The sequence below is a fragment of the Syngnathus scovelli genome, chromosome 21 (assembly GCF_024217435.2).
Source record: "Syngnathus scovelli strain Florida chromosome 21, RoL_Ssco_1.2, whole genome shotgun sequence".
NCBI lineage: Eukaryota > Metazoa > Chordata > Actinopteri > Syngnathiformes > Syngnathidae > Syngnathus > Syngnathus scovelli.
The window spans coordinates 3,115,897-3,142,335 of record NC_090867.1 but is presented as its reverse complement, the minus strand read 5'-3'; the positions used below and the strand labels follow the sequence as shown (position 1 = coordinate 3,142,335).

Sequence of the window (26,439 nt, the reverse complement as noted above, 5' to 3'; positions counted from 1 at the left end):
GGTAGGGGGGGAGGCAACTGAAGTGCGGAGAGCCTCGCCACCAATGTAACCCCCCACCTCTGTCCAAAATATGCATTTGTGCCCACCTGACCGTTTGGCCCAAACTTTAGAGCCGCACCCTTTTGAAAACAAAAATGGTTACAGTTTAACCCCACCACACAATGGGATATAACCTTCATGCTAATTAAATATACATTCTTTATCAAATTCTTAAGCCATTTTTCTGACTCCAACTCTCATGCAAAATCAAAATAAAATCAACAATTTTATACAAATCAACTTATTGTTCTTCATGAACCACAAATCATCACTTCCATCCCATGAACAGCACCACAACTAATCACTCACTTCTTCAGCTGCGTCGCTGTCCCATCTGACAGCCAAGCCTGCTTTCCACACAATATCATCATAGACACACTTCAACAATTATGTAGCGACCTGGTTAACCCAGTTACCCTTCGCCCTAGACAACAATATAAGTCTCTAAGGTCGCACTATTGAGGTCGCCAAGCATCCGTTCTGCTATATCAGCGATGCCTTCACCATTTTTTTTTTTTTTTCACGAGTCCCCGACTCGTATTGGTGGCCTGGCCGATCCAATCGACCCCGACCTTAGGCAACAGTATAAGTTCCTAAGTGTCTACTATTGAGGCCACTCAGGTGCCCATATGCTTAGTCACTGGCATCCCACAAGTTCCAGCGGTGTGAGCGCCCTTTGCTGATCAGACAAAGTCCTCACCACCTTTCTCTTAATTCACCACGACTCGGACGTCCCAGATGTCCCTCGCCTTAGACAGCCCTATATTGTTCTAAGGTCACATTATTGGAGTCGCTCGGCATCCGTCCTGCTATATCAGCGACGCCTTCACCTGTTTTTGTATTTTTAATTTTTTCCACAAATCACTTTTACCAAGTTCCACACAAACACACACTTCTATACAACCACCATTCCTGAACACAGAGCTGAAAGCATTAATTTTTGTATTCCGCTTTCACTCCACAATATTGCTGAACTGGGAGAGAGAAAAAAAAAGTTTCCCCCTTACCTTTTGTGCCGATCGGACTGCAATACTGTTGAGCAAGAGCACAGAAGGAAGAATCCTTTGTGGAGCATGCACTTTCCCTTCTGAAGAAATCACGTCGGATGGTCACCATTTGTTGGATTTTGTCCACAATTTAGGGAGCGCGTTATCTGCGCCTCACGGCAAAAGCCTTTGCCAATCACCTGTTATCCAATTTACTCACTGCGTGCTCGTTTGATTTCTTCAGATTTAGGCAAATGCAAAGACACTGAAGCAGAAATTAGACTTAGACAGATTGGTTGAGTTCAATCACAATTCTTGTTCAAAAAGCTCTGTTTTCAGGAAAGTACAATACAGCGCTGGGCCCTTCAAGAGCAGAAAGTCTCCATTCAGAAAAGGCAAAGTCCAAGGTTGTTAGATCAGTTTTATATTCAGTAGCACATTGTGGGCCGGGATTGATGGGCGATGAGTCTTCGGGATGGGGCAAGTTCGAAGGAGAGTCTGCTTCCATGGGAGTGGTGCTGGTTATGGGCGATTCGGTGTGTAGGTGGGGGGCTGTTGGTATGTGTGTGTGGAGGGGGCCTGTTGTCTTCCGTCCCGTCTTTTGGCCTTGGCGATCATCTTTGGCCGAGTCTTTGGGTGGCTCCTTCTGGCACCTGCTGGTTTTATCTCCACGTGACCTTCCTGTGAACATTCTTCTCCAATCTTGGACATACACTGTCGTACCTCATTCAACCGTATCTTTTCTTTGTTAGGCAAACTATTTCCCTCTGTGCAGCGCGTTCAGTAGTAATCAAAAACTGGCGTCTAGCATTAGTCAAAACATAAGATACAATCAAGTACTGAACGGTCAAGACGACTCTGGCCGTGTCCATGATTCAGAGAAAAAACATCAGGCATGCATTCCACAGTTCCTTAAGGGTCATTATGCTATTTAGGCAATATATCAAAAGTCATTTGTTTTTTCAAAGTCCTCAGAAATATATCAGATCATAAAGTTATAAAAACCTTTCTCATCACCACTTATCAAAAATGTCTAGTTATGTCTTCTTTATTGATTTGGTGTGTAGGTATAATTATATGCTTAAAATGTTTCTTTTATTTATTTAATATGTGAATATACTTGTCTGCTTCTGTACTTTATTCAATGAGGTTTGAGCATATCTGTTTTTGTAGCGAGGCAGGACTTTTTGTATTTCGACCTCATTCCTTCACTATATATATATATATATATATATATATATATATATATATATATATATATATATATATATATATATATATATATATATATATATATGTATATATACGTATAACTTGCTTTGCGTCAGTGTCATGGATAAACTTGTCCAAAAGTGTGTGGTGGTGGTACTGTGGAGTACCTGGCTCTTAGGTTTTGTCCCAGTGAGAGACGTTTGCACTGTTTGCATGTGCTCACCTTCCCCCTAGTGACTGCCACGAGAAGTGAATGACATCATACATGAGGTCATCAAGCACTTAAGCGGCTTTCATGGAGGCAGGGCCTTTTCAAACTGCTTTTTTATTCAATAAATTGTTCAAGTGGAATGCGAGTCTTTGTGATTTGAAGTATTTCATGATTGGTGGTCACTGCATTGGCAAAGTACTGTTTGAAGTCTTGAGTTGGCCACTTCCAAAAACCTAAGTGTCCACTACTATGGACACAGGTTTTCAGCCTTGAGGTGAGCATCACTGCAAAAGACCCAAGTCTTTGAGTGTTTTCACACTTGGTCCCTTTCAGCCCTCTAAACGAACTCAGATCAATGACTCAGCATTTTTTTGTGCATGTGTGAACACGCCAACCATACTCAGACACCTTTAAAACGAACCGTACTGAGACCACGGTGGTCTCAGTACGGTTTGCTAAAAAGTCAACGGTACGGTTCACCTAATCTGTGCATTGTGAACACAAAGCGCACTGGGTTCACTTCGCCTTTTTGCGAATTGTAACCTCCTTGGCTTGCCGTAGATTGGTCATGTGATTGCAGGCGCAAAAACAAAACTGTAGAGAACAGAGAATCCAAAATATGGCAGCAGCAAGTCGTGGTCGTGACCGTGGTTCTAATAGTAAACGTAGAGAAGCATGTGCCGTTCAAAGTTCTGCCAAGGCACCTGGACGCGGCATAGTTTGGGGAGAAGACGAAACGGAATGTCTTTTGGAAATTTGGAACAACGACAGTGTTGGATTTTGTCCACAATTTAGGGAGCGCGTTATCTGCGCCTCACAGCAAAAGCCATTGCCAATCACCTGTTATCCAATTTACTCACTGCATGCTCGTTTGATTTCTTCAGATTTAGGAAAATGCTAAGACACTGAAGCAGAAATTAGACTTACACAGGTTGGTTGAGTTCAATCACGATTCTTGTTCAAAAAGCTCTGTTTTCAGGAAAGTACAATACAGCGCTGGGCCCTTCAAGAGCGGAAAGTCTCCATTCAGAAAAGGCAACGTTCAAGGTTCTTTGGTTAGCTTATATCAGTTGCACATGCCAGTGTGGGCCGAGTTTGATGGGTGATGAGTCTTTGGGGTGGGGCAAGTTCGCCATGGGAGTGGGTGCTGGTTATGGGCGATTCGGTGTGTGTGGAGGCTGTTGTCTTCCATCCCGTTTTTCGGCCTTGGCGATCATCTTTGGCCCAGTCCTTGGCTGGCTCCCTCTGGCACCTGCTGGTTTATCTCCACGTGACCTTCCTGTGAACATTCTTCTCCAATCTTGGACATACACTGTCGTACCTCATTCTTTCAATTTTGCCATTTTGTACGAAATTATGTTAGCTTTTGGCTGTGACATCATTAATCTATTGCTGTTCTTTTGATACTTCTTGTCTTTGCTTATTCGTAGTTTAATCATGCTTCCAACCGTATCTTTTCTTTGTTAGGCAAAATATTTCCCTCTGTGCAGAGCGTTCAGTAGTAATCAAAAACTGGCGTCTAGCATTAGTCAAAACATAAGATACAATCAAGTACTGAACGACGCTGGCCGTGTCCATGATTTAGAGAAAAAACATCAGGCATGCATTACACAGTTCCTTAAGGGTCATTAAGCTATTTAGGCAATACATCAAAAGTCATTTGTTATTTCAAAGTGCTCAGAAATATATATCAGATCATAAAGTTATAAAAACCTTTCTCATCACCACTTATCACATGGGGATGGGTTAAATGCAGAGGACAAATTTCACCACACCCAGATGTGTGTGTGACGATGATCATTGGGACTTTAACTTTAACTTTATCAAAAATGTCTAGTTGTGTCTTCTTTATTGATTTGGTGTGTAGGTATAATTATAAGCTTAAAGTGTTTCTTTTATTGATTTAATATGTGAATATACTTTTCTGCTTATGTACTTTATTCAATGAGGTTTGAGCATATCTGTTTTTGTAGCTAGGTAGGACTTTTTGTATTTCGACCCCATTCCTTCACTCCCTCTGTTGACCAACCAATCGTTTCCTCTTGGTCCACTTTTTGGTCCACTTAAAGAGGTCTGAGTTCGGTTCTTTTAAAAGAGTCCAGGTGTGAAAACACCCTTACACTGTTCCAATTTTAGCTCAAAGACTGCTTTGTGTGGGTCTCGAATCATAGTCTCCCGATCGCCGGGCAAAGTTAATGTTAGGTTCAAAGTGCTAACTGAATATCTGAATAAGAGAAAAGGATCAGCAGACAAAAAACAAGTGAGGCAGAATATTGATTTTTCTCGCGAGGAGTGCGATACAGATTGCTTTCTACAATCTGACTACACTAAAAATCTGTTTACACTCCTCGCTCTTTTTATTTGGAAAGCCCTACCCACAGTGTGAGACGATTAGCCCCTGAGGGTGAGGGGAAAAAAAGATTGTGGGCTTCGTCTCGTAAGAAAAGAAACAAAAGTGATGCACAAAGTGTTGCGTGCAGATATGGCTATATCAGCAAAACAGTTTAAGCAATCAATAACTTTCTTGGATTCCGAGAGATAAAAAGAGAAAGTGACGTTCTTTAAGGAAGATCAGAAGGTTCATGACGCATCGTTTGACGTGTTGTTTTCACGATCTGTTCTGGTGGACGCTGAGATGTCAGCAGTATCTTGTTTGACACAACCGTCATCTCGCCCCTGACCCAGCCGTAATCCTTCTGTTCTGTTGCACAAGATAAGAATAAGCAAGGCAAAGCAGCAAGCATACTGAGCAGTAACATTATGAATAAGTACTCATTAGAGAACGCATGATAACATATATATACAATCTTTCTAACAGTTAAAAAACATTTTGCCAGGGAAATTCTGCGATTTTGTTTTGGTAGTGTAAGCACAATTTTCAACTTGCTAAGAAGGAAAATTACAAAATTACCAAGGACTTCAGAATTCTCACTGGTGAGGTGGATAAGAGTTTCCCCTTATGTTCAGGAGAACCGAGTTCGAGTCTCACACTATTCCAACTGTAGCTCAAATACTGCTTTGTGTGGGGCTTGAACCATGGTCTCCCGAACACCGAGTAAAGTTATAAACCATTTTGCCGGAGAATTTCGGCTTTTTTATTAGATAGTGTATTGTACATGGACCATATGTTCATGTAATGACGCCAAGCTACTGCAAGATGGCAGTGCCCCATTCACTTGTATGTAACCCAGTGTAAAATGAACATGCCCATTTCCTTTTTTTTTCCATCTTTTTTTTCCATCTATATTATGAAATGGAAATGGACATGTTCATTTTACGCTCGGTTACATACAAGTGAGTGGAGGCACTGCCGTCCTGCGGTAGCTTGGCGTCATTACATGAACCGTTTCATTGTAGTCAAAAGCCCATGTTTAATAATATATTAAGTAAATTATATCCATCCATCCATCCATTTTCTGAACCGCTTAGTCCCCACGGGGGTCGCGGGCGTGCTGGAGCCTATCCCAGCTGTCATCGGGCAGTAGGCGGGGGACACCCTGAACCGGTTGCCAGCCTATTGCAGGGCACACAGAGACAAACAACCATTCGCACTCGCACTCACACCTAGGGACAATTTGGAGTGATCAATCGGCCTACCAAGCATGTCTATGGGATGTGGGAGGAAACCGGAGTGCCCGGAGAAAACCCACGCGGGCTCGGGGAGAACATGCAAACTCCGCACAGGGAGGGCCGGAGGTGGAATCGAACCCGCACCCTCCTAACCGTGAGGCGGACGTGCTACCCAGTGCGCCACCGAGCCGCCAGTAAATTATATATGTATCTTAATTAAATATACATATACACATATATATAATTATATATATACTATATATTATATATATGCAAATATATAATTTATATATAGTTTTTATTATAATTATTATAGGTATTATAATATAGTATTATATATTATTATTATTACTATTATTATTACATAATATATTGTAATTTTAGATTATTTTATTAATTTAATATATATACAATTTAATTGATATATTATCAAACATATGGGCTTTTGACTATCGTCAATAAAGTGTGGAAAATAAATAAAGTGGACCATATGTTCCTGTGATGACGCCAAGCGACTGCAAGATGGCAGTGCCCCCATTCACTTGTATGTAACCCAGCGTAAAATGAACATGTCCATTTCCTTTTCATCGTTGCTCTTTCTTTACTGTAACTATCATTTCACTTTAGTTACAATGTGGTTATTAGAACTTAAACATGTGAGTAGTTTACTGCACATCTGTTTAGTTTAAAATATAATCGCATAAACAGGAATAAATAAATACGTACGCCGTACAATATCAAACATACAGGTTTTGACTTTGTGAAATTGTTCATGTAATGACGCCTAACTACCGCAAGATAGCAGTGCCCCCATTCACTTGTATGTAACCCTGTGTAAAATGAACATGTCCATTTCCTTTTTTTTCATCAATGCTGTTTCTTTAATGTAAATGTAATTTCAATTCAGTTACAATATGGTTTTTAGAACTTAGACATATGAGTACTTTACTGTACATCTGTTTAGTTTAAAATATCATAGCATAAGCAGAATTAAAGATATACGTACGTCGTACGATATTAAACATATAGGCTTTTGACTCGATAGTTTATGAAGCGAACAAGCGAATGGGGGCACTGCCGTCTTGTGGTAGATTAGCGTCATTACATGAACCGCTTTATTGACGATAGTTAAAAGCCCATATGTTTGATAATATATTAATTAAATTCTATAGATTGTATTAATTAAATTATCTAAAATTATAATATAATTATATTTAATAAACATAATAAAAAATAAGTAGGATTTAAAGCTTGGGTTACGGTTCATACTAGAGTTAGGGTGTCAAACTAGGGTTTAACGCTAGGATTAGGGTTTCAAGGTAGTTTGAAACCCTGACCCTAGAGAACTCGTTGTGCTAAATTTTTTATTGTAATCCTCATAGAGTGGAAAAGTGCTCTGCTCAGTATTCACGTCATATTGAACTCTTGTTATAGAAGTGTCGTTTTCTGCTTCTTTGTTACAAGCTCATTTAGGGTGAAAGGACAGCAGTGATTGAAAGACTTGGAAATCAATGTCTACTCAAATTCACACCACCCACCACAACAAAGTTCAAAGATTTATTGTGAAAATACATTTGGTACACAAAAAGAGCAATAAGAGGACAGACACATTAGGTCAAAAGAAGCCAGTGCATGTACACAACATTTCTGGGGGAGCATTAAAATCATTAGGGAGTTAAAAATCATAAGCTGGCATGGATGAAGTTTAGAAATAAAAAATCTCTAATAAAGTTTCATTTTAAAATGTGCTTGTTTCTCAAAACATGACTTCAAATGTTAACCATACACTCACTAAAATAAATTCTGAATCATTCCTAATAGTGTCCGGAGTTGGATTTCTGTACATGGTTTAAAACTAAGTGTTTTTTAAAAGTAACCACGAGTATTTGGAAAGGAAACAGAAAAGTCACAGACTAAAAAAATAAGTATTGTGTCGGGTTTGGTTGGCAGGAGCCACAGTAACAGTGCACGATTGTCTAGAGAAAACGCTTCACCTAAACATTAGCTACATTCAAACAGACACCAGCAGCGTGTCCCGCCCACTCGCCCGACCTTTGACCTCTTCATACTTACATTCATACTATTACGTGACCGAAGGTCACCGGGTCAGGTCGGGGGGTGAGCACTCGCCGCTTGATTCTGTACGTCGCATGAGTGTGTTTCCAGAGGAAGATGAGGCTGCTGAAGACAAATAGCGACCATTACAGAAAGTTAAAATGTAAGATATGACTCTCGATCATGGCAATACGATATTTTGCCCCGCCCGTAGTTACATCACATTGAAGACAATCACATGACGTGAAAAGTACACTCACTGAAAGGTTTAAGCTTGATAAAGTGGCCCTGCAGTTTCTTCAATTGGTTCTGCAAATTCAAAACAAAGTAGAAAAAAAAGTGTTATGTATAAAGGTTCACGGTACATGCTCACGTTTACCAACATTTGCTACCAAGTGACATTTGCATGACTTTTATTCTTTACAGTCACTCAAATAACGTTAGCTGTCACAAAGTTGCTGATATAGACACATGGACCAAGATACAAAATAATCCAGTCCAGGCTAAAAGTAAAAAAAGGATAATCATGATGCCTTATGGCTCAGTGGTCTGATGTAATCATAATAAAACCAAACAAATAATCATATACCTCGTAGAGGCAGTTTGTGTGACTTGCGGCGATGCACCATGACGCCGATGAGGAGCGCGGCGCCCACCAGGATCACGGCCAGCACCGAAAAGCTACTGATGGCCGCCAGCTTCCACACGTCTGACGTTTCCTCCACCAATTTGCCTACGGTTGACAAATCACAACTTTTATTTGGGTTCAGTTGAGGCCTTACTTGAAATAATATTTAACCTTGATGGTCACGCTCCCTTTAGTGGTAAGTACACTAAGTTAAGTTCAGTTGCAGTTCATATAATCTCACATGTGTTGCACGACGGTGTCTTGGGGTACTGCTTGCAAAACGCACACGGTACGCACGAGTCCAGATCGGAATTCCAGAATTCCGAGAGTCCACATTTACCTACGCACATGAAAACTTGTTAAAAGAGCAAGAGTAATTGCATTGCACATTGCACCTACAAATTGCCCCCCTCTAAACTTATAAATGTAATCATCTGACAGTATACATTATGAAAAAAAGCGAAAAGATGCCCATAAATTACTGAGGCAGTCAATTTAGTGTTAAACACGACCGTGTGCTGCTATCATGTGGCTGAAAGTGGACGTACACCCAAAATAAACCTAATGGCGTTACAGTGTACTGAACAAAAAAAAAAAAACTGTGCTTCCTTGGGCTTGTTAGTGTTTCTTCCACGGGACGTCACCCAGATGAAAACAAGATGGTGTTTAAGGGGGAAAGGCTTCCTTTCCGCCCACCCGCTGTGGACACAATGGAAGTCTTCATTTGTTTGCATGACAGCCAGACAGATGAACGCTTCAATGTGTGCCCCTATTTTTTTCTGTATTTTTTAAAAAAATGATAATTACAAGATATCAGAACTGAACGTTGCACGCAATATCCAGTTGAGTAATTTCACTGTATTTTAAAGACCAAAACGTACATTTTAGACAGAAAACCATGAAAAAATGAACAAAAATGAAATACTGCCCAGTGCCGACTATTATATTAACACCCAATGTGAAACACCATAAACGGAATGAGTACTTATTCTCACGATTTTTTGACTTTGTAAAACTGTTAAACGCTTTACAAGTTGTACAAGTCGTGTGTCGACGTCACAGTTGTCAAGGTCCGTTAGCCCCCCACCCGATTTTTTTTCTTTCTTTTTAACTTTAGTGTGCTAGTGCAGCACAGTGTGGTTGGTATGCGTAGTCGTAGAGCAAATGTGGCACCAGCAGAGGAAGAACTCCGGGAATGCCCAAGGTCAGGAGGAAGGAGCGAGCGTAGGCGTGACCGTTAACTGACCCCCGTCCGACAAAGCTCGTCTGCACCGCAACGTGTCGCAACGCAGCAAACTGTCGCGTCACGCGTGTCCGCGCTCACTCTGGGAGTTTTCTCGCCCCTTCGAGGCTGCGTGTGCAATCTGGCGCCGGCTTTCGCATTCCTGACGTTGGGGAGTCTCGTCTTTTTGGGTGTGGGGATGTTGCGTTTTGTCATAAAACAGACGGGGGCGGGCCAAGCAGCAGCTGATATCCAGATGTGGGAGACTCAGTGTTTGGAGTGGCGGAGGACACACGCACGCGCACGCACGCCGACACGCATACAAGAGAGGCGCTTGAAAGCATCAGGAAACGATCTGAGGGCGAGCAGTGTTTTGCTATGAACTCAGCCTGCTGTCCTCCATCGGGATTCAATGCAAAGCCTTAGCAAAACAGCCGCACTAAACTCTTTGTGTAGGATCAATCTTGTTAGTTGGATTGTTTATATCGACTTATGAAAGAGGCCAAGATAAAAGTCAATCATAGTTTGTGTATTATATAAAAGTCAATCATAGTTTGTATTATTGACAATATTTTAAGTGATATTTCATATTGTATGGTTATTTTATTTTTCTGTTAAAGCGCTTTGGCAACGCTACTAAATAAACCGAGATGTATTGTATGTCGATTGATGAGCACGGGAAAGCAGTGTTTTTAACAATCCCTGAAGGCAACACCTTAGATTGTGGTGCCTTCGGAGTCGGTCGGAGCTGCTTCAGACTGTCCTTGAAGGCATCACCTGACATACACCTAATTACAGTAGCTGTACTGTATATTAAGTGCAGTGTTGCCTTTAAGGGCAGCCTGAAATCAGAGTCAAATCCACCGACAGAGGAAAAGTCACGTGTTTATTATCGTTAATGATGTATTTTCTTTGTTTCGTACCCGAGTCGTGAGGAGCTACTTCGGGTAGGACCGAAAGTTGAAGGACAGTGCATGAGGCGGATGATGGCTTTCTGAAATCAGGCCACTGGAATGCGGAACCGGTCAACTATGTAAGCCAGTAAAGGAAACGCTGCACATGCACACACATGCACACGCACACACGGACACACACACACACAAAGACACACAGAAAAAGAAGTTTACATCGAACAACCAAAACTTACTTTTTTGTGCCCACGTGCCGTGGAACGCGCTCAACAACGCCACAAAAAATCCGCAAATTGTGCATAAAGCGTGGGAATCCATCGTGTGAGTGTGCGCGCGCTCAAAACACACCTATTAAAAATAATTAAAAATATGTTCACGCTTAGAGCGAGGAGCGCGCGGTGGTCGTCAGCATGGAAAAGTGAACATCACGGAGTGACTCACCGGGACCACTGTGCTCCGTGTTTTTTAACACTGGAGAACACACCCACGCTCACACACACACACACACGCGCGCGCGCCATGAGTCATTTCCTATCCATTTTACACGGCTCCACTTCACTCAGAAACTTCACCAGAGGACCTTTTCTTCCTTTTCCCACATCCAATACATGCACACGACAAATTATTGGACACACGCGCAAAAATGATTCAACTTTTAAACGCGCTATTTGATTCTCACAGTAACACACGGGGGCGAGCGAGGGTGCGAGACCTTGTAGTCTGGATTCAATCGTGTTCTCATTGTTATTACCACGCCTGACGACGTCATCCCGCTGGCTGCCAACACACACACGCACACAGTGCAGAGGCGCGCATAGAAAAAAAGAGCTTAATGACATCCAATGGCGCAACGTGCTTTGTTTTCGGGAAAACTTCAATAATAAGCTAACGGGACCATCCTGCCATAACAGGACACACCGCAGGGGGTGGCAAAGTGGGTGTAGTGATTTGCATGTCCGCCTCATGCTGTCAGGTTCAGAGTTTGAATCTGGGATGCCGGGTTTGTTAAATTATCCATACATAGGAATCTAAGTCTAAATTCCTGATTTTTTTTTTTTTTTAATATTTGATGTTGCACTTTCCACCCCAAATAATACGCCTGGTAAGAGCGCTGTGCAAAATTAAAATATTAATTCACACTTTGGAAGATGTGAGTGTCCCTGACGCAGAGTGGTGTTATTAGCGTCTGGGGGTAGGGCGTAGCCTCCCGCAGTCGTGCAAATGCACAATAACAAGGCAGTCGACTCATGGCCGCTCCGCACCGAACATCTGGAGGTGTGCGACACCACCAAAGTTTTTTTGTGCCTGCTTAAAAGTCGGGACAATCAGGGCCAACAAGCTACCTCAAACTATTGCTCCATGAAATTTGCATGGGACTATTTTTGTTACGTCCAATACGATTTCTGCTTCTACATGTTGCTGTGACAATTTCATCTGCCCAGTGTATTAGAAATGGGACAGTTTGAGCCAAATCAGCCTTCATGGTCAAAAGTTGTGATTTTGGAGATGAAATGATTCGGACAGACAAGAACAGAATTAGTATTGACCGTTTTCCAGTTTTGCTGGTTTCTAGTTGTGACATGGTAATTGAAAGTGGATCATATCTCAGGTACCAAACAAAGTTTAAGCTTAACCAGTTATATCGCAGACTTTTTCTTTTTTTGTTTAGCTGACATTATAACAAAGTCTCCTGGAACGTTGATCTAACTGTTCCCAAATGCTGAATTAACTCTTTTTTCTCCCTCCTCTCTGTGGAGTCTGGAAGCGTTCCTGCGCAACATGGTGTGAACTGCCTTTCCCACAAGTTCTAACGTCAAACAGACGTGAGCCAACCTCGCAGCGATCGTTCACATCGGCCGATGAGCGGCAGGAGGAGAAAAAAGGAGGCTCATCGGATTCATGACGCTCAAAGAATGTCCTCGCGCAGATGTTTTTCTACTCGACCTTTAGGACGACCTGGAGCTGCGCAACGGCCGCCCATATGTGCCGAGACTTTCCACTGCTGTGATTTCATACGGTAATGAGCCACTATAAGCTGCAGATGTTGTGTAAAACTCAGCGAGGGGCACCATGGCAACAGGCGAACACACATACACACACAAAAGGAGCAAATGCATGACACACACTACAGACAACACACACACCGAAACGCAAGTCATGAAACAAACACTAAAAGCAGACAAAAATCTAACACAAAATTGGCATGCACTCAAACAAAGCCCACTGTCGGGACAAAAACACAACAGACATGAAACGCACACGCAAACCACAGGCGGAAAACAATAAAAAGAACACAGTCATGAAATGCACACACAAAACAGACATTGAAACAAACAGGTAGACAAAACAAAAGCACACAACAAAATAGACACTTGACACACAAAAACACAACACATGAAACCTGCAGACACACACAGACACACAAACAAAATCCTGATGCAACCCGCCCACACGCCGAGCTGAGCCAAGGTGATGTAAAGAGTGTCGTATGTGCTGATGGCGTGCCAAACTGGCTCAGGTCTCTGTGGGCTTCTCAACCCCTCTACAACTCGGCGATGATGTCACACAGAGTGTCGCGCTCTATAAATTACAAACACGCTCGAGCAAGTAAGTAAGACCTTAAATCCATCGGTTTTCATTTCCGGAATTCAAACAAAGGCTTCAAGAAGAAAAGACGACGGGCGTGAGAAGAAAGCGGCGGAGAGCAGCACACCAAGTTGACTAACAGCTGTTTATTCCACAAAGACAACACGCGGTCCGCCGTCCGTCCGTCCGTTTACGTTTGTCCCCAGGTGGCAACCACGGCTTGAAGCGGACATCCAAAAGGAAAGACAAGCTTGTCCGTTTGGATGTCCCTTTCTTTTTTAGGTGATGTAGATGCGGTGAAAGTCGTTGGCCCCGAATGCGCAGTTGCACTTGGGGCACTTGCGCTGGCGTGTGTCGTAGCGCATTTTCAGACATTCGTAGCAGAAGACGTGGAAACACTTGGTGAGCACCGTGTCTTTGTCCCGCGTGTTGCAGCACGGGCAGCGCAACTTTGCCTGCACACACAAACAAACCAATTCAAGCACGTCGCTGAAAAGCTTTCACTACGCCCCCCCCCCCCCAAAAAAAAAAGGTAAAGCGATACGAGGAGGGAAAACGACACGCTCGCATTTTACGGTTACGTTTTCTTCCCCACAGGAAGAGCGGACTGCGGCTGTTGCAACTGGCCCGCCTCACCATCGCGCTCAAATTTCTCGCACCTTGTACTGGTTGATTTCCTCCTGCAGGATCTCATCGGCGTCGGAGTACACCTCCACCTTCTTCTGTTTCTCCAGCTTCCGCCTCAGTCTTGAGAGATCCTCCTGGGAAGCAAGATTTATACATTTAATTTTGGCACACCTGCAAGTAGTTTTTTTTTTTTTTTTTTAGATAAAAAAAAAAAAAATTGTGGGGTGTACGGTGTGTTAGTGGGTAGCATGTCTGCCTCGCAGTTTTGAGGTTTGACGCTTACAAATAGTCAGGCAACAAGCACAAAAACTTTACAAAATTAACTTCCTGTTCTTTATTGAAATAATTTATTTTTAAGTCCACTTTAATGAAATTGAAGACCTTCCAGTGAGTAAATATGACCACTCAGAGTTGCTGATACTTTCAAGTGCATTATTTTCCAAAGTGAGGTGAGACGTTTTCCAAACAAGAAAACAAAGGGAGTTGACGTGACGCTACCTGCGCTCGCTTGAGGTTGCTGCTCTCTCTTTCGCGGGCCGTGCGGTTCTCGGCGACGGCGACCTGGATCTCCTTCAGCTTGGCCTGCGTGTGCTCCAGCTGCACCTTCTGGTCCTCCGCCAGCTGTGCGGCCTCCACCGCCTGGAGCAGGAGAAAACAAAACAAAGAAGAAAAAAAACAACAACAACAATGTCACTCTGTAACAGCTTTTTACAAACATATGCCGAAGGGTTTTCAAACAGTCTGCGTCCGGGAAGAATTTTTTTTTTTCTTTCCCTTTTTTTTTCTCTCTCCGCTGTAAGCCTAATGACGCAACCTTTATTACACACTGACGACTTTGAATAAACATGGGAACGTTTAGTGACGAGCGAGCGGGCGAGAGCAATTATTCGCGTTGCTCCATCTGTGCGCAGTCAAAGCGTGCCGACAGATCATTAGTGAGTCACAAGGCCTTGCTCACCTTCCTCTTGTTGAGTTCCAGTGCTTGAGTCCTAAGCGACAGCTCTTTTTCCAGGGTGGCCAGCGTGCTTTGAAGAACTCCCTCTTTTTCCTCCAATTTCTGCACCACCAGCAACTGAGCATCCACCTGGTAACAAGAAGGGGGCGGTCAGCCAGTAACATTTAGGGATGAGTGAGTATTCTCTTAAGCAACAACAGTGATTTGTGTATTTATGGTGAGGCAAATTGACTTGCTGGTAGATTTTTAATTTTTTTTTAATCCTCCATTATTGGGGTAAAACTCACAATGACTGGTTTTGTACAATTAGTTTTGGCTCCATCTGGTGGCATCTTGGTGCAAAGGAACTATGTTGAAATGTGTTCAAGAGCTTTGCCGCCTTGTTGTGACAACCCATTCAGGGATTTGGGCTCCCACCTGCGTCTTGAAGGTGAGGACCTGGTCGGCCAGCTCTTCTTTTTCCTCCTTGAGCAGCTTGTAGATCTGGTTGGATTTGATGCGCTCGCTCATCAGCTTGAAGTTGGCGTCGTCCTTCTCGCGCAGTTGCTGCAAGAGCCGGCTGTTCTGCTCCTGCATGTCTTCGAAGGCCTGGCCCGTCACGTCCATCTCACTCAGCAGCGCTTCCTCCTCCTCCAGAGAAACAAATAACTCAGCTCGACACCTGCCGTTACGACCAGAGCTATAAAACTTGACGTAAGCAACTGGACCAAATTTCTACAGTACTGAATACTTGCTTTTATGGTCAGCCTGTAAAGAGAACACCATATCCGATTTTGGGCAGGAAGGAATCACGCTGAACAAATGTAAAACAACTGCTTCACACGGGGCCTGAGGCGCTGGCTAAATCAGTATCAGTCTGGACTGCGTTAGGTGGGCGGGACCTCCCAAGCCGAAGGTGTCTCAGGCTCTCCGAGCACCAACGTCTCTCGAGCTTATCAAGTCTCCATTGGACCATTTCAACCAGCTTCAACATTTTAGCTCCTGAGAGACGCTTTACCGAGGACGCGACTAAATGTAACTACCCCCCAACAGAAGAGACAGAAACATAACCACATTCAATTACATAATAAGTTGACATGCAGGTTTTTTCCCCTCCAAAACTACAATTTATAGCAGTTTGACAAGCGCCGTGTTCAACAATATGCCATTTTAAAGAGCTGCTTAAGAAAAGAAAAGCACAAAAAAAAAAGGAACCTAAGGCCCACAAGAACAATAATTGGAACGGCCGAGCAATTCTAAAAACACAGAAAACCTCAGAGGAAGTATTACAACCCCCCTTCCAAAAAATAGTTAACTTACAAATACGCTTGCATTCGTTCAGTCTTTGCGTCATATTTTTTTTCATGAATTTAGTATGGATGGCTCTTGGAGGACTTTAGCCCCCCAGAGCTACATTAAAAATCCAAGACTTGTCAAGTCAAAGGTAACAAGCGTTTTAAAACACGAGCCAACGTGGGTGTGTCCCATGTCCTCGTGGCTCAGGTTAAGCAATTACGACATTGCAGAGGCGACACTCCACCTCTGAGAGATCTCACGGCAGCCTTCCACATGTGTCCCGTCATTCCGTGACCTGAGTGACTTGGACAAAGTTACACCAGAGAGGCACACCCAAAAAGATCCCCCCCCTCCATTTCGAGACATAGAGGTCATTCTGCAACTCCTCCCTTGACTCTTACACCATGTTCAACTCTATCTTGAATTAAACCTCGGCACGTGTGTGGTGAATACCTGTTTGGTGGCGGCCAGCTTCTTCTGCAGATGCTCGATGGTGTCTTCCGCCACTCGGATCTTCCTGAGGGCGTCTTCGTCGGCCAGTTTCTTGCTCTCCTTCTTCTCGCGCTCCTCCAGCTCACGCACCCGGATCCGCAACTCGTCCACCTACACGTGGACGTGGGGAAGATTATACCCTGCACAACTCATAAATTGAAATAATCTAATCTTCAATCTTCTCAGTGGGATGCGGTCATGTTCAAAATTAATCGATCACATTTAAAATCATCTTAAATGGGACTTAGCATGCACCGGCTACCAATGTCTCCAGTGCCTCTGTCTAAGCTCCAAATTAACTTCAGATGTTCTAGTACGCTTTTGTTGCCATTGTTTTTCTTTCTAGCAGAAGCAAAACATGATACTGCCACCAAAACGCAAGGTAAAAGACAATCACAAAGATGGGGGGCAGACCTCTGCTTTGGACTTGCGTTCAGCTGCCATGAGCTGCACTTTGTCTCTCTGCTCCTTTGGAGCCGATTTATGCATGTCCAACAGGAGCTTCATCTCCTTTTGTGACTCCTGAGCTTTCCTGGAGGGCGGCAAAGCCACAAGATGTTACACAAGGCCAGGGTCAGACATTGGGACTCTAAACAGGGTCAGGTCAGGGGGGTGTGTACTTGAGCTCGACTCTGAGCATCTTCAAGGTGTCCGAGTCTTTCCGCTTTAACTCGTCGCTGCGCTGCCTCTCGCGCTCGCGTTCCCGCTCCCGTTCGCGCTCGGCCTCCCGCTCCCTCTCACGGGCCCGCTGCCTCTCAAGCTCCTTCCTCCTCTCCTCCTCCTCCTCTTGGTCGTCATCTTCCTCCTTCTTCACGTCCGTGGCGTCGCTGCTCGACTCCTCCAGGGCCAGAACGCCGGCATCGCTGCTCAGGCAGCGTAGCTTTGGGCAAAAACAAGTCATTTGAGAACCTTTGCTGTCATCGATAGCGTCGTGAACTTCAAAATTCGCAAGTACCGTATTTGCCGGTGTATTGGTCGACCTTTTTCGATCCAAAATCGACCGAAAAAAATCGACCTCGACTTATACACCGAGTCATAAAATTTAACTTCGTATTCATCGCTTCAAATGTGATGGTAACCAAGGCCGTTTCTCATGCATCTCATTGTGCGTGGGTGTGCGTCCGTCAGGCTCATCAAACAGCGAGAAACTGAATCATTATAAAGCGTTTGTCGCATTAACACGCATCCTCAGCAACAATTTCAAATATTCTCACCTCAATAACGGACATCGAAAGCCAGGCAGCGACGATGACTGCTAGGGGGAAGTACTGGGTATTGAGCGAATGTGCGAGTCATCGCGCGTCAAGCAACGACAATAACTACCGGTACGTAAACATTCAATCGCCATGTCTAAATGAATGTCGTTGGCACTTAGAAAATATTCGCCAAACTTGGCCAGACTTCCAGGGGAAGAGGCCGAATTTTCACTTGTTCTGGCCGACCGGAGGAACCAGCCGAGGCGGACACTTTACGGCGGTTGAGTCGTTGGCACTTAGAAAATATTCGCCAAACTTGGCCGGACTTCCAGGGGAAGAGGCCGAATTTTCACTTGTGGTGGCCGACATGGGGAACCAGCCTAGGCGAACACTTTAGAACCGGGCGGCGTGCGCGAGTGCGCGGCCCGCTGGAAGTCGAATGAGGCTCCGCGATTTCATCCGCGGTGCTTATAAAGTGCCGATCCGCCGGCCGGAGCTATTTCCGACCACCCGGCGCGTGCGCACGGCCTCCCGGCTGTGCCGGGCGGCGTGCGCGAGCTCGCCGGCTGCTGGAAGTCGAATGAGGCTCCGCGATCTCCTCCGCGGTGCTTATAAACAGCCGATCCGCTGTGCGGGAGCTATTCCCGGCCACTTGGCGCGTGCGCACGGCCTCTCGGATGTGCCGGGCGGCGTGCGCGAGCTCGGCGGCTGCTGGTAGTCGAATGAGGCTCTGCGATCTCCTCCGCGGTGCTTATAAAGAGCCGATCCGCTCGGCGGGAGCTATTCTCGGCCACTTGGCGCGTGTGCACGGCCTCCCGGTGTTGCCGGGCGGCGCGCGCGAGTGCGCTGGCCGCTGGAAGTCGAATGAGGCTCCGCGATCTCCTCCGCGGTGCTTATAAAGTGCCGATCCGCTCGGCTTGGAGCTATTTTCGGTCTCCCGGTGGTGCCGGGCGGCGTGCGCGAGCTCGCCGGCCGCTGGAAGTCGAATGAGGCTCCGCGATCTCCTCTGCGGTGCTTATAAACAGCCGATCCGCTCGGCTGGAGCTATTTCCGGCCACTGCGCATGCGACCGGCCTCCCGGAATTTGAACACATTTCATCAATAAATTTCGCATATTTCTGATTGAATTTTGAAGTTTAATATAATGCAACAATTGAGCTCGACTTATACAAAGGATATATCATAAAATCGTAAATTTCCGTCGAATTTTAGGGGGTCGACTTATACACTGAGTCGACTTATACACCGGCAAATACGGTAGGCAACATTTGAAAGCGGGCAGCGTAAACGTGAATAGTCTACCTTGTTGATTTCGATCTGGGTTTCGCGTAGCTTCCTCTTAAAGCGCTGCACATCCCCTTTCAGCTGCAGGTTGTGGTTCTGAAGGCTGCTGATTAAGTGTCGCATCTCCCTGTTGATTGGTCCTGGGGTAGATAACAGGAAACATTTGAGTTTTTTTGCATCATGACATCATGCTTTACTAGGCGCTGTTGCGGTTTGTCGCTGAGGCTTATATGGTACCTGCTTGCTCATTGGCGGCAAGATTTTGCTCAAACTCGATGCGCAACATCTCGTATTCTTTGCGCACTTGGGCCAGTGTGTCCTCCAGCTGGATGACTTCGGTGCGTAGCTTCTTCTGGAGGGACAGCTCGTCACTCTGAAGGGAACGATGCGCACAGCAGGATCACTCAATAGGGCACGTCACACGCATTGTCTCAACAATCGTCAATTGCGCAGAAAAGAGAAATAATTTGGTGGGGGCAGAGAATGAGGTGTACCTCCATGTGCTCAATCTGTCTGAGGTGGGCGTTCTTGGCTGTAAGCAGGAGGGCCCGAGCCTCGTCCAGCTGGGTTTTCACTCCCAGGGACTCATTGTAGAGCAGCGAGAACTGGGACTGCAGACACTTGTACTCCACCGTCTCCTTCACAACTTCCTCCGGAATATTACGCAAATCCATCTGGAATAAGGAAGAAGTGGCAAAAGTTTAGGCGCAGTCTGCGTTTGCAATCATTCACTCCTTCCTGATCACTATATACAGTGGATATATAAACATAAAAAAATACGACACACCTCTGCTCAATTGCCATATTTTTGTGAGACAAAAAATGTAAGCATCCGCTTTCCTCACACCTGCTTTGTTTAGTTAAATGAACTCTAACTTGAGCTGCGCTTTGTCTGGCTGCTCGTCAACACAGCCGTCCCGATTGGGAGGAACAAAACAAACAATGAGAACTTGCTGAAAAGCTGGGAGTTGCTCCAGTTGATGTCATGCACACTACGTTCCAGCGGGGCTTAATTGCCACCCTCACGGGTATTATGTGAACATGCAAACTTTAGCAGCTTGTTAGTTAGACGACCTCAACGCCCCGCGTGCACCCACGCAACAAAAAGGTTCAAGTAGTCACTAAAGGTCACTGTCACCTTGAGCTTCTCACTCTCCCTCACGGCCTCTTGAAGCTCCACCTGCAGCTTCTCCAACTCTGCCATGCGGCTATTGGCTAACTCCTGGATGTGCTCCAGCTCCGTGTTAAGACTCTCAAACTGCAAAGTAAAAACAATTGTGAGTAAAACATTTGCAAATGGGGGGTTGTTTTAACAAGCACTCACCTTTTGAATGGTTAATGTTATTTGGCCTCCGGCAAGTCCGGCTGAGCTGCCGGTGCTACTGTGGCCAGACTTCAGCTGCAGACCACAAAAAAAAATAATAATAAAAAAATAGACCAGAGAGGTTATTAATCACTTATGATTTATTAAGAGTAAACAGCACCCTGGCTATGAAAAAGCAGTAAATCAACCTTGTTGAGCAAGTGGGTTTAAGTTGTGTTTATTTAGATGCATTTGCTTTCCGTCTCTGGTATTTTTGAAAAATGATAGCAATTTATTATTCCACTGATGCGTCCATAATATTTGGGTGAGAAAAACGTCCGCTTTAAATCACGCTTGCCGTCATTCGGGTCACGAGTGAGCTGGAGCTTGCCCCAGATGACAGCAAACATCGTAATGTCCAAAGCGGCAAAAAACAGACAAAATAAGGAAATTGCACCTGCTCCATGGCTTCCGCCAAGTGCTTGTTGAGCTTTTGTTCCCTGTTTCTGAGTTTCTCAATGTCCCACTGCAGGTCCTCCACAGTGGTCTCCATTTCCGACACCTTGGTTTCTGCACTGGTCATCTTATCCACCAATTCGTTGTACTGTCAGGAGAAGAGGGGGTGGGGAGGGGATGCTTATATGTTTAGGACACACGCACGCAGCCGCAATCTCAAGCGTGTCTAATGGCATCTCACCTCCATGGATGTTTTGTGATGTTGGCCTTGCAGCAGGGTGGCTTGATCTCGCAGTCTACGGTTCTCGTCCAGCAGGGTACGGTTCATGGCGCCCACGCTGGCCAGGCTCTCGTCCTCGCACGCTGCAGGCAGGTTGAAAAAAATAAAAAATATTAAACTCGATATTTCCCATTAAATTTGAAACTTGCCAGAATCTTGCAACCATCATCTTACCTGCAGCTTGGATCTGCTTGCACATGTCGTCAATGCAGCTGTGCAGCCTGTCAAAGACGCACACGAGGCAGGCGATGGCGTCCTTGCTGAACAGCATGCGATCCTGGAGATGCAGCATGACCTCCTCTTCGTTGCTGTACTCCAGCGTGGCTAAGAACCCTTTGGCACAGTCGCTCAGGGGGAGAGGTGGTGGCGGCAATGCTTCTGTGCACGAGAATCGACAATTTTTCAAAAGGGGTCACAAATATTAAGTGGCCAATATAGCATCTAACCTGTGGCTGCTTGCCGTTGGGGCTCGGTGGGGTTTAATTGGTCTGATCCATCAGGCGGTGGAGGCTGCTGAGGATCCTCCGAATGCCTCTCTTTTGTTACTTCATCTTGCGGCTGATGCTCTGGTGGTTTTCTGTCATTGTGTGCCTCAGGAAGTGGAGGTGGCGGCACACCAGAGGTTGGTGAGGCGATACTGACAGCGTCTGTCTCCATGGTCACAGGATCGGGAAGTGGAGCAGGTGGGGGAACTGGTGTTGATGGGACTGGGGCCTCTGGTTCAATACATTTGCGCAGAATATGGACCCTTTCTTCCAGCTGTAACCAAGATTTTTTTCCCTAAGCAAGGATCTTTAAATTGTCAAAGTCAAACAATTGTTTTGTGTAGTAGTACCTCAGACCAGTAACGATTTACAATCAACAGGGTGGTGTCATCAGTTGCTTGCCTCTTTTCAAGCTTCTCTATTTTCTCTCGTAACTCATCCTCCATTGCTTGTCGCTGCTCCAAGCGCTCACTCAGCTTTTTATTCTTAAACTGGATCACTTTCATGTCCATTTCCTCCTGCACATCAAATAAGAAAGGTGTGAGCATGCTGAATTCAAGTGCAGGCAGATTTGCCGTGTAAATGGGCTCACCGTAGACGAGACTCCTGCTATGCGAATGGGCTCAATGAGAGTGGTGGTAGTCTTCTCCTCCTTTTTGCTTTTCTTCTCAGGTGGGCCAGGGGGACTGTCCCCCCCGGAGGGACGTTTTCCTCCTCCGGCACCTGACATTTTGACTCCCCCTTGTGTGTAAGCCAACATTTAGACTTGTTATAAATAACAAGCTGACGCACAGACCATACTAATTGATTCGTATTGACAGCTATCAACGGCTTAAGCCACGTTTAAACAATTCCAGTTACAATAGTGAAAATGAATTAACGTAGACTTGAATTATTAATTCGGTTAATATGTGGCAAACCAAACCGACAAACACATCTTTTACTTAGCTTCAATTGGCTTATATTAGCTCTATTGGCTAAGGTAAGGTAGGCTAATGCTAATAACAAAGCAGCCTTAGCACGTTAAATTCCTTGTCGACTGGAATACTGTTTCACACACACAAACAGCATAGCATAATTTTGTAATAAAGTTCGCGGGTGAAACAGTTTCTAGTTTCTATTTACGATACAAACCTTCTCCGGAGTGAATTGATGAACACTTCAGGACATCGGAGAAGCTAGAGGAAGTGCGATTCGTACTTCCGCTAATTATGGTCGCTGGCTTGCAAAATACCGAAGGATAATTTTTCTGTTTACTAGTTTTTAAAATAATTTTGTTTAATTTCTGATGCTTTTGGTGTAGTTATTATCATATTATAAAGGGTGGGGGGAAAAAACAACAATAAAAACCAAAACACTGCAACGGACTCCGGCCACGTGAGGGCGATACTGACAGCTCCAAAATATTTTCCAAACCTTTTCGAGCAGTAATCCGGTCAAAATGTCATCATTTTCTAAATTTTGTTTTATTCTGGACTGAATCGCTTCGGATACTGTCGCCACTGACGCACGTACGGTGATGGCTTCACAATAGCTTTGTCGCATCACACTGCAGCCTTTTGAACGCTCCCTCGGCGGTTGTTGTTTGCGTTTCTCTGTCATACATGGTGAGTACCGAATAGCTTTGCACGGTCAGTGAACGGACAGCCAATACTGGGACTTGAGTATCAGTGATATCATATTTTACAAACAACATGAGGAAGACGTGGAGAAGACACATTTCAACTATGTCCGCCTTGCGTGTGTGGAATACGATCAAGCAGAAAACACGTACATACCTGCATGCAGCACACACACACACTTCCCTGTATCTAGTGCAGTTCCTGTTATTGTGTCGCTTTGAACTCTGACAACCTTTTTGTCTTTGTTTTTGTTTGAAGAGTCCCATCCCGTCAGCATGACAAAAGACATTGTGCTTGGAGATGATTTACCTGATTGGGTGGGTGCAAAGGAGTTCTACCAGAAGTATGACCCCAAAGAGGTGATTGGTCGGTGAGTTCATTGAGGAACAAAAATAGGAGATCACTGTAGAACAGGCAGAGTATAAATTTGTTGACGTGTGGAGAGGAGCTAGTCCTACCTTGACTACTGTGTACAATCTCAAGCAAGCAATCCAAGCGTTTTTTTTTTTTTTTTTTTTCTTCCTAGGGGTGTGAGCAGTGTGGTGCGCCGGTGCGTGCACAGACACACAGGGCAGGAGCTGGCCGTCAAGATCATCGAGATCACCTCCGAGAAGATGACCATTCAGCAGCTGGAGGAGGTGAGGACCTCCACGCTCAAGGAGATCCAAGTCCTCAACATGGTCAAGGGCCACTCGTCAATCAGTAGGTCCAAAATGCACTCATGACCTGTTTGGAAACACAAACCTGTGTGATAACAGCCTTTTATTCTTTCGCCTAGTTACTCTCGTTGATTCCTACGAGTCCACAACCTTCATTTTCCTGGTGTTTGACCTGTAAGTAAAATAGCACGTATGGGTAATTGCTGTGAAATTTTTAAATCCAGTACGGCTCTCCGCTGAATTGCTTACATTTGTATCCAATATTGTGACGTTCGATAACAAAATGACAGGATGAGGCGGGGGGAGCTGTTTGACTACCTCACAGAAAAAGTTACACTGAGTGAGAAAGAAACAAGGTGAGTATGTGCCATCTACATTTTCCCCAAAGTGTTTCAAAGAAACCATTCTAACCTCTTCACACCGATGCAGGAGCATAATGCGCGCTCTGCTGGAAGCGGTGCGCTACCTCCACTCCCGCCATATCATCCACCGAGATCTGAAACCTGAGAATATTCTGCTGGATGACCAGGGACAAATCAAACTGTCCGACTTTGGCTTTTCGGTGCAGCTGCAGCCCGGGGAGAAGCTGAGAGGTACACGAGGGAGGCTCAAAATGTTCAGTGAGTTCCCGCTATACGCGACACTTGTTTAAAAATTGTTGCACTTTGTTGTTGTTATTAGAGCTTTGTGGAACACCCGGCTATTTGGCTCCCGAAATCCTAAAATGCTCCATGGATGAAATGCACCCAGGCTATGGAAAGGAAGTTGATCTGTAAGTCCAGACCAGATGGAGCCCATTTATTGCATCTGTCAAGGAAGTGTGGGTTTAAATTTTGGAAGCAGAATATGAGGAAAGGTCTTATTCGAACATAAGAAATTTGGAAGAGAGTGTGCACACTTGTGCAATTTTTTTTTTTTTGTGACTCCCACTAGATGTATCACTCCAACATATTTCCTTGACACCAATTACTGTTTTGTGAAACTTTGTAACTTGCCATTCTGCATATAATCATTCAGGCAAAATAGTACTTTGCTGCCACCTTGTGGCATAATGGGGAATTACTTATTTTTGTTATTTGCAATATATGCATTTTAACATGGTGTGTGTGTTACCACAGCTGGGCATGCGGCGTGATCCTCTTTACCTTACTGGCCGGCTCGCCGCCCTTCTGGCACCGCAAACAGATGCTGATGCTCAGGTTGATCATGGAGGGCCGCTACAACTTCGGCTCACCCGAGTGGGACGACCGCTCGGACACTGTCAAGGATCTGGTGAGCTGGATTGACTTGAAGGTTTCCGCTTGTACTGTGAAAAGATCGGCGCTTACCCCGCCACTTGCGTTTAGATCTCCAGGTTGCTGGTGGTGGACGCAGCCGTGCGTCTAACGGCCGAGCAGGCCTTAGCGCATCCTTTCTTCAGTCAGTACCAGAAGGAAGACGTGCGGATCTTCAGCCCCAGGAAGTCGTTCAGGGTGAGCGCGTTCACAATATACAGTTCCAATTTCTTAACCTTTAAACCACGAAGTGATCTGATGCGGGTTCCCCTCCCGCTCAGGTGTTGATCGTGACGGTGCTGGCGTGCATCCGCATGTACAGCCGCTACCGCCGGGCCCGCCCGCTGACCCGCGAGGTTCTGGCCCGGGATCCTTACTCTCTGCGAGGCGTGCGCAAGCTCATCGACGGCTGTGCCTTCCGCATCTACGGGCACTGGGTGAAAAAAGGCGAGCAGCAGAACCGGGCCGCCCTCTTCCAGAACACGGCCAAGGTCATGCTGCTGGAGCTGGAGGAATTTGAACCATAAACCTCTTTTTTTTTTTTTTTTTATATGGCGCTGTTGTGTGTCAAGTTTCTGTCTAATTTTAAAAGGAGGGATCAAGGAAATGATGCCTTACTGCATGCTGTCCCAAGCATGCAGAAAAAAAAATTCTGATTAGCATTTTTTTGTTGTTGGGTTGTTTTAAACTCAAGTCACATAATTTTGTTGTCCGCTTTGCATTAAAGGGCATTTGTACGTGTTTATTTGGGATGCTAACACTTCAAGAAAACACTGTGACTACCTAATGAACTACTTCCAACAACATTGTGTGAGTAGCATATTAGCATACAAAGAGATTGTATTCACTCATATTTACATGTCCGAGGACTAAAGACAAATGTGAAATATTTGCAACGTGTACTGTACTTACATGTTTATGGTTAAAAAATATATATATATCCATCTTTCTTCATCAAGAAAGCAACCGTTTCTTACTGACATCTCGTTCCATTGCATCATGACGAAATAAATACTATTTAATATTCACTCCAATGTCCTCCATCTGATTATTTTGTCTTCCCATTGTGCGATGTATTTTATAAAGAATAGATTTCATTATTTTTTAGAAA

The 26,439-nt window shown here is 44.8% G+C and overlaps 3 protein-coding genes across 5 annotated transcripts; 1 reads left to right on the top strand and 2 right to left on the bottom strand.

Moving 5' to 3' along the window:
* Nucleotides 1-7,561: 7,561 nt before the first annotated feature.
* si:rp71-1c10.7 (uncharacterized) lies at nt 7,562-11,305 on the bottom strand. 2 transcript variants are annotated; one of them, XM_049758733.2, is made up of 5 exons: nt 11,071-11,305; nt 8,943-9,041; nt 8,663-8,806; nt 8,334-8,382; nt 7,562-8,196 (listed from the first exon to the last, which is right to left on the bottom strand). In XM_049758733.2, exons 1-4 carry the CDS (start codon nt 11,150-11,152, stop codon nt 8,342-8,344), a joined length of 366 nt encoding a protein of 121 aa, XP_049614690.1. In that variant the 5' UTR covers nt 11,153-11,305; the 3' UTR covers nt 7,562-8,196; nt 8,334-8,341. The 2 variants fall into 2 exon arrangements, with proteins under 2 accessions (XP_049614690.1, XP_049614689.1); XM_049758732.2 differs by having other exon boundaries at nt 7,562-8,199; nt 11,071-11,303.
* Nucleotides 11,306-13,551: 2,246 nt separating this feature from the next.
* On the bottom strand, nt 13,552-23,694 carry rnf40 (ring finger protein 40). Of its 2 annotated transcripts, none has more exons than XM_049758635.2 (20): nt 23,552-23,694; nt 22,366-22,514; nt 22,124-22,291; nt 21,735-22,047; nt 21,463-21,666; nt 21,250-21,371; nt 21,010-21,156; nt 20,574-20,648; nt 20,388-20,507; nt 19,744-19,923; nt 19,487-19,622; nt 19,268-19,389; nt 17,390-17,649; nt 17,184-17,301; nt 16,731-16,880; nt 15,420-15,632; nt 15,006-15,131; nt 14,546-14,686; nt 14,080-14,181; nt 13,552-13,875 (listed from the first exon to the last, which is right to left on the bottom strand). In XM_049758635.2, the coding sequence occupies exons 1-20, from the start codon at nt 23,682-23,684 to the stop codon at nt 13,699-13,701; spliced, it is 3,156 nt and encodes a 1,051-aa protein (XP_049614592.1). In that variant the 5' UTR covers nt 23,685-23,694; the 3' UTR covers nt 13,552-13,698. The 2 variants fall into 2 exon arrangements, with proteins under 2 accessions (XP_049614592.1, XP_049614593.1); XM_049758636.2 differs by lacking the exon at nt 23,552-23,694 and adding an exon at nt 22,908-23,032.
* Nucleotides 23,173-26,356, top strand: phkg2 (phosphorylase kinase, gamma 2 (testis)). The gene is made up of 10 exons (XM_049758693.2): nt 23,173-23,543; nt 23,654-23,765; nt 23,922-24,097; nt 24,174-24,228; nt 24,345-24,410; nt 24,484-24,647; nt 24,736-24,826; nt 25,173-25,326; nt 25,401-25,526; nt 25,610-26,356. Exons 1-10 carry the CDS (start codon nt 23,468-23,470, stop codon nt 25,853-25,855), a joined length of 1,266 nt encoding a protein of 421 aa, XP_049614650.1. The 5' UTR covers nt 23,173-23,467; the 3' UTR covers nt 25,856-26,356.
* Nucleotides 26,357-26,439: the final 83 nt, after the last annotated feature.

Excerpts from the sequence above, each read along its gene's own strand:
- si:rp71-1c10.7 (XM_049758733.2), bottom strand. The coding sequence starts at position 11,152 with ATGGATTCCCACGCTTTATGCACAATTTGCGGATTTTTTGTGGCGTTG. Across the intron at positions 8,807-8,942 it reads GACACCGTCGTGCAACACAT|GCAAATTGGTGGAGGAAACG; the intron begins GTGAGATTATAT and ends TGTCAACCGTAG. Across the intron at positions 8,383-8,662 it reads ACACAAACTGCCTCTACGAG|AACCAATTGAAGAAACTGCA; the intron begins GTATATGATTAT and ends TTGAATTTGCAG.
- phkg2 (XM_049758693.2), top strand. The coding sequence starts at position 23,468 with ATGAGGAAGACGTGGAGAAGACACATTTCAACTATGTCCGCCTTGCGT. Across the intron at positions 24,648-24,735 it reads GCCCGGGGAGAAGCTGAGAG|AGCTTTGTGGAACACCCGGC; the intron begins GTACACGAGGGA and ends TGTTGTTATTAG. Across the intron at positions 25,527-25,609 it reads GCCCCAGGAAGTCGTTCAGG|GTGTTGATCGTGACGGTGCT; the intron begins GTGAGCGCGTTC and ends CCTCCCGCTCAG.
- rnf40 (XM_049758635.2), bottom strand. The coding sequence starts at position 23,684 with ATGTCTTTTGTCATGCTGACGGGATGGGACTCTTCAAACAAAAACAAA. Across the intron at positions 21,667-21,734 it reads CCAACGGCAAGCAGCCACAG|AAGCATTGCCGCCACCACCT; the intron begins GTTAGATGCTAT and ends TCTCGTGCACAG. Across the intron at positions 15,633-16,730 it reads AGCTGGCCGCCACCAAACAG|GAGGAGGAAGCGCTGCTGAG; the intron begins GTATTCACCACA and ends GTTTCTCTGGAG.